The sequence below is a fragment of the Camelina sativa genome, chromosome 4 (genome assembly GCF_030686135.1).
Source record: "Camelina sativa cultivar CO46 ecotype springtype chromosome 4, ASM3068613v1".
In the NCBI taxonomy this organism is placed as follows: Eukaryota; Viridiplantae; Streptophyta; class Magnoliopsida; order Brassicales; family Brassicaceae; genus Camelina; species Camelina sativa.
The window spans coordinates 4281752-4294101 of NC_141883.1; the positions used below are offsets into that span (position 1 = coordinate 4281752).

Consider the following 12350-nt stretch of genomic DNA (forward strand, 5'->3'; position numbering starts at 1 on the left):
ATTATACATTATACAAACACTTATAATTCATAATTTTAGTGTTTTATCCTGATAAAATTATAATACTTTAAGAATAATTGTACCACTGCTTAAATATAAAAAATATTAAAAATTAAAAATATATAATTTTATTACTAAATTAAATACTGCTAAAATCAAACATCATTATAAATAAAATTAAATAATTGTCGGGTTAAATCCTAGTGTCATTTAAACAATAAACTTTCAAAAATTTTAAAAACAAATCAGTCGATACAAGAATGAAACTAATTTTAACTAGTTTAATGTGCAATTCTGTTACGGTTCAATTTATCTTACATTTATTTACACCAGACACAATCTTGTAAAGTTGTAATACGATATTTGGATTTTGTTGAACAATTCGAACAAGTTGTAAATAAGATACTTTTTAAATATTTTAATGTTTTAATATGACAAATTAATTATAACCCGTGTGTGATGATATTGATGATGAAGTGGTTGAAGATCCTATCCACACAAAAGTAGATGCATATGTGTGTGACCACTTGGATCCTTGAGCTTCGACTCGATGTGAGCTTGCTGAGAAGCTATGCCATGGGACAAAATGCTCACCTCTTGGTTGGTTCCCATTTAGTTGAATATAACGGTGCCAATAAGAAAGTATATATGTATATACATACCCATAAAATATAAGTTCAACTACAAACCCAAACTATACAATAATCATTACATAATCTCAATCACAAACGAAATCATATCAAATTTAGGGGGTTTCGTAATTTCCTTATTCTTTGACAAGTCTGTTCTTCACGACAACAAGAGAACAATCTGTATTATATAAACACCTGCATTTGTTTAAAAGATATGAGTTATCCCAAAAATTTTGACTGAATAAAATTAAAAAAAAATATGAAATAATTTTTTCTCACTTTTTGAGTTTTTGAGTTTGTTGACCGCTCATAACTAATACATCAATCTGTCGCTCTTGAATTATCTTTGGGATTAGGTCATTAGCGTCGCCAGCATCTGTAAATGTCTCTGCTTTAATCTGTTTATTAAATGATTATGATGAGATCATTAGACTAATTAAACATATCATCAAATGATATATTTAAGGAATTTAAATATCTTATATGATTTGGTCAAGAGATTATTACCCCATGATTTAAACACATGTTCTTGGCTTTCTCTAATAAACCCAAAGCAATTTTCATATTTTTTTCATGAGCCAGTCTTATGAGTTCTGAATCTGCAAAAACCACTCAAGAGAACACACATAAAAAAGTTAGCTTTCAAAAATATTACTTCTCTCTTTTGTTTGAATAATTCCAAGATATTAGCCGAAACAACAACTTACGAGGTGAAAACGGATAGAAGATTTGAGCAAAGCCTAGTGATGAAGAGAGCACGGTAGGAGGAGTAAAGGGATTTTGTGGCTGTATTGCAAAGATAAAAACTTTGGAGCTCTCAATGGTATCTTTGTGGTTTTCAAGAGCCCAAATGAGTAAATCATAACTTGAGTTGCTCTCGTCAACAATCACCATAACATTCTTCATCTTCTCTCTCTTTGTTTCTTCTTCTGCTAAAACCTCTTGTCAAGGTGCAACTTTATAGTATTATTTAGAAGTGGATTAACATGTCATCAAAGAGAGTAATATAATATATATATTTCTTAGGTGATTGAAGTAATCGAAAAGCATGGTTTAACGACTTGTTTTTTTTTCTTCTCATTTACAAAATAAAATAAAATAAGTTGCACAACATGATATATTGCCATATTGGTAATATATATGGATATGGATCAAGTCCAGTGACCACTGACCAGTCCCACAAATTTGCAAACTCTATGGATTGATCGCTTGATAACTAATTAGGTTTAGTTAGGATGCTTATAAATTCGTAATGCGTTTGCAAAAAAAACAAAAACATTCATAGAAAGATTCAAAGGATTTTGTCCTTTTTTTATATAACAGAAATTAAGATTCAAAGGATTAGTCAGAGACTCAGAGGTTTAATCCAAATCCGAACACATTAATTCTAAAAAATAAATAGTAATAGTATACTAAAAAACAATCGAATAATATGATTTCATTCGACAACATGACATTATTATACTTTAAAAACAATTATCAACCAATTCTTGATAGAAATATTAATTCATAAAATGGTTTAATTTGAGTGGACCATGGTTGGTAATTGCCGAAAACACGCCATTGATGACAACATAAAAACAATTATCTTCTTTGTCTGATTCACCACCGCCAGTGATGAGTGATGGATGACTGATCACTTCAAAAAAAAATCATTATTCTTAAGAGTTGGCAGCAAAAATAAAATCTAATAAATTAACCGAAGGACACAATTAGCTTATTGTCCTTTACAACCTACCTACTTAACCAACAAAAATCGGAAACACGTCCTATTTTCCCTCATAACTATGACATCATACCATATTTACGTGGAATTTAAATCTCGTCCTTTAGATCTCCCTACAAACTTTTGTACATCTATTTCCCCGCGAGATGATAATTCCCATGCCATTTCCTCCCTGAAGTATTAGATATCATCTAATCGCCCATGAATCTGGGTTATACAGGTTACTGTTGGTTTATTATTTGCTTGACCAAGTAATAAACCGATTTAACCGGTTAAACCCAATTTCAACCCGATTACAACCCGATTAGAATATTAAATCATGATTAACCAATACCCGAACCCTCAAATCGAAAATCTCACATTTTTCTCTATTTATGAACCCTACTTTCAAAACCCCCAAATCGATTTCTCATTTCGTTGCTCTTATTCACTCTGTCGACAATGGATTTAATCCTCGCAGACGATAATCCTCTAGTAGAAATAGATCGAGGTCACGATCACGATGCAGAGGCAGAAGATCGAGATGAATCTTTTGTCCACATGCTTGCCAAAGAGTTCACCGAAGATGAACAATCAATCTGTCACGATGTGTACCCAGAAACCGACGACGAGGCTGATGGTCGTGAAGATGGTCAAGTGAGAATGCGAACACCCATTCTTCGTGGTGATGGAATAATGTATAAAGGCCAAAAATTCTACAATGGAATCTCGTTCAAGGAGTGTGTCACCGACTATGCACTGCTAACAGGTTCCAATCTGAAGCAATACAGGTATGATAGAGATGCAATCGGGTTTAAATGTATTGGTGCTAAGGGGAAATGTGGGTGGCAAGTGTATGCTGCATCTCTCGGTGATGATCCTTTCTGGAGGATTACGTTGTGCAAGGATAAACATATATGTATTCCTAATGGAGAGTGTGCGATGTTTTCGGTCCCAGTGATAGCTAGGATATTTCTTGATAAGATTAGGGAAGAACCAGAGTATTACATGCCTGCCAAGATGGAAAAGATTGTGATGGAGAAGTGGAAGATATCAGTTACAAGGCCTCAATGCCAAGCTGCTAGGAGAAAGGCATTGGGATGGATCTCGTCGGAGTATGATACTCAGTTTGCACGACTCCGAGATTATGGTGCCGAGATTATGGAATCAAATCCAGGATCTGTTGTGGATATTGATACCGTGAAGAATGATGCTGGTGAGGATGTCTTTAACCGGTTTTATGTCTATTTTGATGTTCTTAGAAAAACATGGAAAGCTAGTTGTAGGCCACTAATAGGAGTTGATGGGTGCTTCTTAAAAGAAAAGATTAAAGGACAGTTATTAGCGGCATTAGGCAGAGATGCAGACAATGCTATTTATCCAATAGCATGGAGCGTTGTTCAAGTCGAGAACACAGATAATTGGCAATGGTTTGTGAATAGGTTGAAGATTGATCTAGACTTAGGAGATGGAGATGGTTACATTATTATGTCAGATCGGCAAAAGGTATGTGTTCCGTTTTGTATTTGTTAAGCTCTAGCATAATTATGAAGTTGTAGCATAATCATGCGGTTTCTGTTTCAGGGTTTGATAAAAGCTATTGAGTTAGAGTTACCAAAGGTGGAGCATCGAAAATGTGTTAGGCACATTTATGGGAACCTGAAGAAGATTCATGCTAGCAGAAAGCTTCTGAAGAAACATCTCTGGGATCTGGCTTGGAGCTATAACACCACCGAATATGATCAGAAACTTGGAGAGGATCCATGCATACGACTCAAAGGTGCATGAAGATGTCATGAAGACAAAGCCAAAGACTTGGTGCAGGGCATTTCACAAGCTTGGCAATTACTTTGAAGATGTTGAGAACAACTTCGTAGAGTCCTTCAACAGTACCATCAACAAGGCAAGAGAAAAGCCATTTGTAGCTATGTTAGAGATGGTTAGAAAGATTGCCATGGTTCGGATTGCTAAACGATCTGCCCTTTCTCATGATCACAAAGGTTAGTTATTTCGATTTGTGGTGCATTGTTTTGATTTGTTAACATTTCATTCGTTAACATTGTTTTGATTTGTGTGTTAGGTATTTGTACTCCTTATGTCAAACGGTTCCTTGCTAAAGAACATGAGAAAGCTTCTGTGTGCTTTGTGAGTGATACCACAAATGGGATGTATGAAGTCCAGCTGGGTTATGACAAGCATCGAGTCTGTTTGAGAACAATGAAGTGTACCTGCATGAAGTATAAAATCTGTGGAATCCCATGTGAACATGCATATGGAGTTATAATTAAGAAGACACTGGAACCTGAAGATTATGTGTGCCAATGGTTCAGAACCTTTAAATGGCAGCAGAATTACACCGACATATTGATTCCACTAAGAGGTCCACGCTTTTGGCCCTCTATTGGCGGTGATGATGTGCATGCACCACCTCCCAAAGAGGGAGAATCTACTAAGGCAGACAAGAAGAGGAAGAAGGGGGGTTAATGAGTCGCCTACCAAGAAGAAACCAAAAGAGAAGAAAAGGATCATGCACTGTGGGATTTGTGGTGCAGCTGACCATAACCGTAGGTTCCATCAGAAGAAAAATGCAACACAGGTTAGATTTGTGTTTTGGTTATGCATAATCATATGGTTTGATTTGTGTTGGCTCGGATGAGTCTGATAATTGGTTTTAAATGTAGGCTACTCAAGGTGAACCTTCTCAAGGGACATTGACTCAAGAGAACTAATGGTGTCGTCAAGGAGAAGTACGAGTAGGAGAAGAAGGATAATTAGCATAATGGTATGAAAGAGAATCACAAGGAGGACTGGTCTATTTTTGTATGTATGGTCTTATTGTGATTAACTCTTAATGATGTCTTTTTGGAACCTTATTGATGTCTTTTGGTCTTTTGGAACCTTATTGATGTTTTTTTGTTATTGATGAACCTATGTAAGTGTCTTAGAACCATAATATCAGTATTTTGTAACAATAACCATTGACAACAACATCCATTACAAGAACATAATTTGGTCATACAACCAAACACAAATCATACACCCAAGCAAACAAGATCATACAACTTTATTGATGTTACACTAGCTCATCCTGCTATCTTAAATAGACCAAACATGATCATACAGCCAATAACTATTACAACTATCATCGTCTTCATCCTTGATCTCAATTCTGATTTTGCATCTTCAACCCTCTCAAATAGCTATTTCTCAAGCTCCATTTTCATCTTCCTCTCAATCTCCATTTCCATTTGTAGTTTTGCAGTGAGAAGAGTCAGAGACTCTACCTCATCCAACAGTGCCTCATCGACCCACTTGAAGCAGTGGTCATCATTCATAAGCTATCAAGCAGCCATCACAACAATGAGAACAAATTCAACATATCACAAAGGTGTATAGTCACATATGTACCTTCTTCGCAGCTGCATACCCACAACGGAAGTATCGACGACAAGGATTTGTCTCTGATTTCGAATTTTTGGCCACGATCACTTCTCCACACCAACATCTCTTAGGCACACCAACAACAACTCGAAGATCCAGAGACATTGCTCATGATTCCCAGAACTTAATTTGAGATAATTTAATTTTTTAGGGTTTATACTTTCAATATTTGGGGATTTTCGTTTTAAGACGAAGAACATCAATCGGGTCGGGTTGTTTTTTTAACTCGAGTTTTAAATTTGTTTCAAACCAGGTTTAGGGGGTTTCTACCTGGTTAAGTTCGTAAACCGTCGAAACCCAAATTAGGGGAGAAATGGCATGAGAACTATCATCTCGCGGGGAATTAGATTTACAAAAGTTTATAGGGGAATACGCAGGACGAGATTTAAGTTCCGCGTAGACGTGGTACGATGTCATAGTTATGGGGGAAATAGGATGTGTTTCCACAAAAATCTGGTCAAAGTCTCTCTGTGTGGGCTTTAGTTTTTATTTATAAAAGCCTCAATAACGGTTTTAAATGGGCCTTCTTTTCAAGCCCATTATAAAAGCTCTGCGTCTCCCATTAAACCCTAGATTATTTGTCTCTTGAAACGCTCTCTGCGAAAAGCATTCACGATTGTAATCCACAGGTACTCTGATGATTCTCCAATTCTGTTGATGCATATCTTTGGCATCACTATCATTTTATTTCGATGGTTTAAGTAGACGTATGAGTTGCTTGGTTAGTTCGAATTTTGAACTTCAGTGGATTTAAAGTCTTGATTTTTAGATTCTGGGTATGAGCTTCATGGAGTTCTTGGTTGTAATTTGATGTTTCAGAACATTTATTTAAGCCTTAGATGACATTGATGGAGATATCAAGCTTAAAGATGATTACTTTACTTATTCGTTTTAGCAATTTTTTTTTTTGGGTGTCTTTGTGTTAAAAAAAAGGTTCTGTAATGAAGAAATCTCGAGAAAGTGGTTTCTTGTTCTGTGGTTTGTGTGGGACGATGCTGATCTTGAAATCAACCAAGTCTGCAGAATGTCCACTTTGCAAAACAATGAGAAATGCTAAAGGTATCCATGAAGTTCTCTCTTTATATCCTCAAAATCGAATCAATTTTTGTTTTCTTGTTTCTTGGTTGGTTAATTTCGTTATTTGTGCCTTTTCAGATATCATTGACAAGAACATAGCTTACACAGTTTCTGCTGAGGTATGTTTTTTGCTGCATCATATATTTTGACTGAATTTGTATGTTATTCATAAGCTGTGTTGTGTAAATTTGGTTTCTGTTTCACAGAGTTGTGATGATCTCTATGCTCTTGATTTGTGTTAGACCAATTTTATTAGGCTACGAACACACACAAAGAGAAAAAATCATTTTCTGCTATGTAGTTAGTTTCAGGCATGAACATTAGAGACTGTTTTGTTATTCTTGCAAGAACATTGCATCATGAAAGTATACAACTTATGCTCTTTGCTTATTACAGGATATCAGAAGAGAATTAGGAATATCTCTGTTTGGTGAAAAGGCGCAGGAAGACGCAGAGCTGCCAAAGGTTTGTAATAAGATATCTCTCTTATGCTTGGTGTAATAAGATATCTCTCGTCTGTTTGGTTTAATATCTCTCTTATGCTCTTTCACACTTTTTATTCTCAATCCATGGCTTATGATGTTGATGGATGATTCGTCTCTTTGCAGATCAAAAAGGCGTGCGAGAAATGCCAGCACCCAGAGCTTGTATACACAACCAGATAGGTATATAATCCTCAAGCTTTCCATTATTTGTTTCAAGTTCTTGTCTTCTTTGTTTCAGTATTAAACAATTGTGTTCATGGGATATTTCTGGTTTTTGCAGACGAGATCAGCTGATGACGGACAGACAACATACTACACTTGCCCCAATTGTAGTCATAGATTCACAGAAGGTTGAGGTTATAATCATCTCTCCAACATGTGAATTCAGATTTCACAGAGCATACCAGTTTTGTTTCTTACATCAATATTATCTATCAACTTTCATATCCATTGTGATCATTAGAACCTTATGTAGTTATGTGTAGTTTCTTGCAATTATGTTACCAAGGCAAACATTCAATGTCATCATCATCATCATTAGCTGTTAAAATCATCTAGTAAAGTCCACGTGGATATGGTTGTTTAGGCAGTTTCAAGTGCGGTAGTATAGCCCTTATTACATAAAATAAAACATGTCTCGGATCCAATTTCCTGAAGCATGTTCTACCTTCCGCACTGAGAGCTGTACTACCGCACTTGAAACAGTCTGAACAAACGTATCTACGTGGGCTTTATTAGACTTTACTAGCTACAATATTTCCCTCCTTTTCTGTTTGTTCGTTGTTTTAGTCTTCAGACATCAAAGAGTATTTGCTCTACAACTCCGTGTTTTACACATCTTGTATAGTACGAAACGAGTATCCAAAGAAGCCTCCAGAGCATAACTTGTAAGCACGCACACTACTACTTGTACGCATACGCGTCAAACTTAATCTTAATCCTTAACTAGATGATACCACGGGATGACACATGTTTAATTAATATTTATATTTCGAATGCATAGAAGATTTCTACAGTTTTTGGTTTATGTGTGTTTTTATAATTTAGAAATTTTAAATAGTGTTAAACAGTATATTTAGGTAAATATTAAAACATATTTAGATAAATACGTTGTTTAGATATCGTTAATCCTTTGCACGGTAACATATAGATAATGATTATTTTGCAGTTTTCTTAAATGATAGCGGTATGATTAAAGGTGTTAAATTCAAATATCATATTTTAATTTTGTTTTAGTTTGGACTATTGCACATATATAACCTATTGTCCTGTCCTGTTTCATCTCGTCCCTACCGTAAATTTATTTACCATAACTGTTCTCTTTTAAATAATTAACTATTAGACAATTTTTATCGTCCAAAAATTTTGGATAAAAACATAACTAAATTTTATGTTTTTCTCACATTTTTTGACATATAATTTATTTCCGTCTACAATAAAAGATTTGTTCATAATAAATAAATTAAAAAGCTATTTATTAATATTCAATTTTGCATAAATATTTAGTAATACAATATAGTCAACCAATTGTAATTATTGAATTTTAGAATTTTAAATACTTATTTTAGGGTAATAATTATTTAGAAATACAAATATAAATTGAAATTTCTTTGCTTCTTTTTTTATTTTTTAAATGATTTTTTTTTTTATAATTTTCCTTAAAAAACAAATGTAATCCATGAAATAGTTTATTTTCATAAATATATATTATTTTTATTTATGATTACAAATTATATTAGTTACATAAGATCTTATTAATGATATTTTTTGCCTATCTTGTGTTTTAGAGAGTACTTAAATCAATTAAAATAAATTTGAATATTAATTAACTTTATATTATTAAGGCTATAATGAATGCTTTACTATTTTAAATTATTTTTTTTATTTTTCTTTCAAAATTAAACTGGATTTATTTATTTTCTTCTAAATTTGTGATAAAAAATATGCACAAATATTAACTGTAATTTTCTTTTCTTGTTTCTTTTTTCGTTTTTTCTAAAATATTTTTAAAAAATAGAAATTTAGATTTGATTTATTATGTATTTAAATGTTTTCCTTATTTAATTTTGATGTATATGTTTTCCTTAATTAATTATTCTAACCGATTAAGATTTAGACAAAATTATGGTTAATTAGTAGATAATAAATATATTTGAAGAGATAATCAGGTCAACTAATGTGATATTTAAGTGACCTGCTTGGTATCCAACTTAATATATCATTAATGTATTAATAATTATTGATTACTAACCATTTTATTTAAAAACTACCAAAATAAAATCATAGTCCAAAAATTGGTCAATGCTACAAAAACATTCCATACACCTCACAAACCAGATCATTTAATTCTCTCAATTTAAAAACCGTCCCAAACAGTTTCAAAAAAACAGAACCATGGCAACGTCGTCGTTTGACCATTCTTCTTCTCCGGCAACACTTCCGTCCTTTCTCCTCCTCTTCCTCGTCGTATACCTCATCGGCTATTTCATAATTTTCCGGTCATGGAAATCATCATCACATTTAGGAGCTAGCTGCTTAATGTCACTCTTCCACGGCACTCCCGCCGTCGTAATGGCTTCTCACGCGCTTTTAACAACCCCACGCGCCGCCGTTCACTCATTCGCTTCCCCCAACACCGTCGTGTAATCAACCGTGCTCGACTTCAGCATGGCTTATTTCACCGTTGATCTCTTCCACTACCTAATCTTCCTCCCTAACGATTTCATCTTCATCCTCCACCACATGGCGACGCTCTACGTCTTCGCCACGTGTCGGTTCGCCGTCGGTCATGGAGCTCACGCGCTTCTCCTGCTCTTGGTCCTCGCGGAGGTGACGAGCGCATGCCAGAATGTTTGGACGATCACCGGGTATAGGAAACACGACGTCGTTATGGCGAGGAGAGTGAGGGAGCTTTTGCCTCCGCCCTTTTACTTGTTTTACACTCTTGGTCGTGGACTAGCTGGTCTGGTGGCTTTGTACGATATGGCGGCGTTTTACGGCAGTGGTGCGTCCGAGGGAGCTATACCACGGTGGGCTTGGTTGTCGTGGCTTGTTGTGATTGGGGTTGCGATTTTGTTTAGTGTTTTGTGGGTTTTACGTAATTGGGTTGATTGGTTTAGAGAGAAGAACAACTCTAACAAGAAATCTAAATGAAATGATTAATATTTTTCTTTTTTCGAAAGAAAAGGTGATAATTGTTTGATTGAATAGAAATCTAGATTAAGTAATGTTCATACAAATTTATTTGATTGTATATTGTGTAATGTTCTATTAACAATATTGTATTTTATGTGGATCTAAATCTTACTGTTATTTGTGTTGTAAAGTTTTTTGAATCACACTGCAAACGTGAGAATCTTATGTAAAATCAATAAATTATACTTGTCAACCCTTGAATGTTTTAACCTTTATTTAACATTTTTTATATTCCATTTTAAAAGTAAAACATCCTTTAAATTTGTGATTAGGCCAAAAAGTTGCCTAACTCATGGGATAAGTGAATACAATTTAGAAATGTTCACGCCACATGGGATTATACTGGTCGATGACTTGCTCATTTGGTAATTATTAAATGGGAGTTGACTCAGAAAATAAAAATACGTTGACAAAAACATCTTATAATTTATATTATTATTTTCACAGCATTTTTAATAAGAAGGTTTGGAGTTCAGACTTATTTACAGACAATACCATTATAATTAAAACATTTAATAAAAAAAAAAATTTAAAATCAAATTAGGAAAATCGAGTATGGAAATATATATTTTCCTAAATATCTGAACAACATCAATTTCTATTTTCCTTTTTAATTACAAGTTTTAAAATGTTTTAATGAAAAAAGATTCTATAGTATCTTACCTTATTCAATTTCGATTTTCCATAATTGGTTTGACATTATACATGTTTTTCATTATACATAAATTGTTTAATGTTTTCTATGTTAAAATGGATAGAGCAATTGATGTCAAAATGGGTAGAAAAAATATAAAAATAAACTAACAATGTATGATTTTATTATATTATATATATATATATATATATATTTTGTTTTAACCTCCACAAAATGATACATGTTTTTTGACAAAAAAAGATGTGTCATTTATAGAGTTATGATGTCAAATACAAATATATATATATATATAGATATATATCCTGTTGCACAATTTAATTAATGAATACATCAAATTTAGTCATATGAGTAATATCAATAATATTATTAAATTTGTGATAATAAAACTAAATCTGTTTAAATACTGATATTAACAATTTAACATATGCACAATACTAAAAAATCAACAATAATTTATGAAAAATTTATTTATCCACGGGTCCAAACCTAAACTAAAAATAATCATAAGAATGTGATGGGAATTAGGTTAATATTAGTACACTTATATATTTTTACGGGTTGGTTTAAAAACACAAACAAAATATTTTAAAACTTAATTTTATATGAAAGGAGTTAAAAACCAACACTAACCCGCTCCATCATACTCAGATACAAAACTAACTATTTTTTTTTATCCACGAGTCCAAACCTAGATTAAAAATAATCATAATTATGTGATGGGAATTAGGTTAATATTAGTACACTTATATATTTTTGCGGGTTGGTCTAAAAACACAAACAAAATATTTTAAAACTTAATTTTATATGAAAGGAGTTAAAAAAACCAACACTAACCCGCTCCATCATACTCATAGACAAAACTAACTAATTTCAATTTGGTGAATAAAATTTAAATCATTTTATACTAACTACAAACTATTATACATATTAACAAATGTTTACTTTCACAACAACTAATTTTGATTGATTAAATTCCAAAATAAAAGAATTTTGATTAATTAAATTTCAAATGAAAATAATAATTTTTAAATAGATAAAGAAAATAAAATTACAAATATCTCAATATCTAAAATTACAAATGTCTTGAATGTTTTTCTTAATTGAGTAGTTATACTAGCAGTCAAAAATCCATTAAACACTTATTAATGCATTGTTTTGAA

General features: G+C 32.9%; 4 protein-coding genes and 1 pseudogene across 4 annotated transcripts; 4 read left to right on the top strand and 1 right to left on the bottom strand.

Moving 5' to 3' along the window:
• Positions 1–391: 391 nt before the first annotated feature.
• Positions 392–1741, bottom strand: LOC104779797 (uncharacterized). Its single transcript, XM_010504183.3, has 4 exons — positions 1340–1741; positions 1140–1231; positions 912–1030; positions 392–827 (listed from the first exon to the last, which is right to left on the bottom strand). Exons 1-4 carry the CDS (start codon positions 1536–1538, stop codon positions 767–769), a joined length of 471 nt encoding a protein of 156 aa, XP_010502485.1. The 5' UTR covers positions 1539–1741; the 3' UTR covers positions 392–766.
• A 1058-nt stretch (positions 1742–2799) lies between these two features.
• Positions 2800–4125, top strand: LOC147945348 (uncharacterized). The gene is made up of 2 exons (XM_087509217.1): positions 2800–3843; positions 3922–4125. Exons 1-2 carry the CDS (start codon positions 2800–2802, stop codon positions 4123–4125), a joined length of 1248 nt encoding a protein of 415 aa, XP_087365343.1.
• A 7-nt stretch (positions 4126–4132) lies between these two features.
• On the top strand, positions 4133–4821 carry LOC147945349 (uncharacterized). Its single transcript, XM_087509218.1, has 2 exons — positions 4133–4337; positions 4418–4821. Exons 1-2 carry the CDS (start codon positions 4133–4135, stop codon positions 4819–4821), a joined length of 609 nt encoding a protein of 202 aa, XP_087365344.1.
• A 644-nt stretch (positions 4822–5465) lies between these two features.
• Positions 5466–7890, top strand: LOC104779798 (uncharacterized). Its single transcript, XM_019244534.2, has 6 exons — positions 5466–6407; positions 6712–6837; positions 6934–6974; positions 7252–7320; positions 7464–7520; positions 7621–7890. Exons 2-5 carry the CDS (start codon positions 6720–6722, stop codon positions 7518–7520), a joined length of 285 nt encoding a protein of 94 aa, XP_019100079.1. The 5' UTR covers positions 5466–6407; positions 6712–6719; the 3' UTR covers positions 7621–7890.
• Positions 7891–9621: 1731 nt separating this feature from the next.
• On the top strand, positions 9622–10675 carry LOC104779799 (TLC domain-containing protein At5g14285 pseudogene; annotated as a pseudogene).
• The last annotated feature ends 1675 nt before the right edge of the window (positions 10676–12350 follow it).

Excerpts from the sequence above, each read along its gene's own strand:
- LOC104779797 (XM_010504183.3), bottom strand. The coding sequence starts at position 1,538 with ATGAAGAATGTTATGGTGATTGTTGACGAGAGCAACTCAAGTTATGAT. Across the intron at positions 1,031-1,139 it reads ACATGTGTTTAAATCATGGG|ATTAAAGCAGAGACATTTAC; the intron begins GTAATAATCTCT and ends TTTAATAAACAG. Across the intron at positions 828-911 it reads CAAACTCAAAAACTCAAAAA|GTGTTTATATAATACAGATT; the intron begins GTGAGAAAAAAT and ends AAACAAATGCAG.
- LOC147945348 (XM_087509217.1), top strand. The coding sequence starts at position 2,800 with ATGGATTTAATCCTCGCAGACGATAATCCTCTAGTAGAAATAGATCGA. Across the intron at positions 3,844-3,921 it reads TTATGTCAGATCGGCAAAAG|GGTTTGATAAAAGCTATTGA; the intron begins GTATGTGTTCCG and ends TTTCTGTTTCAG.
- LOC147945349 (XM_087509218.1), top strand. The coding sequence starts at position 4,133 with ATGAAGACAAAGCCAAAGACTTGGTGCAGGGCATTTCACAAGCTTGGC. Across the intron at positions 4,338-4,417 it reads CCTTTCTCATGATCACAAAG|GTATTTGTACTCCTTATGTC; the intron begins GTTAGTTATTTC and ends TTTGTGTGTTAG.
- LOC104779798 (XM_019244534.2), top strand. The coding sequence starts at position 6,720 with ATGAAGAAATCTCGAGAAAGTGGTTTCTTGTTCTGTGGTTTGTGTGGG. Across the intron at positions 6,838-6,933 it reads AACAATGAGAAATGCTAAAG|ATATCATTGACAAGAACATA; the intron begins GTATCCATGAAG and ends GTGCCTTTTCAG. Across the intron at positions 7,321-7,463 it reads AAGACGCAGAGCTGCCAAAG|ATCAAAAAGGCGTGCGAGAA; the intron begins GTTTGTAATAAG and ends GTCTCTTTGCAG.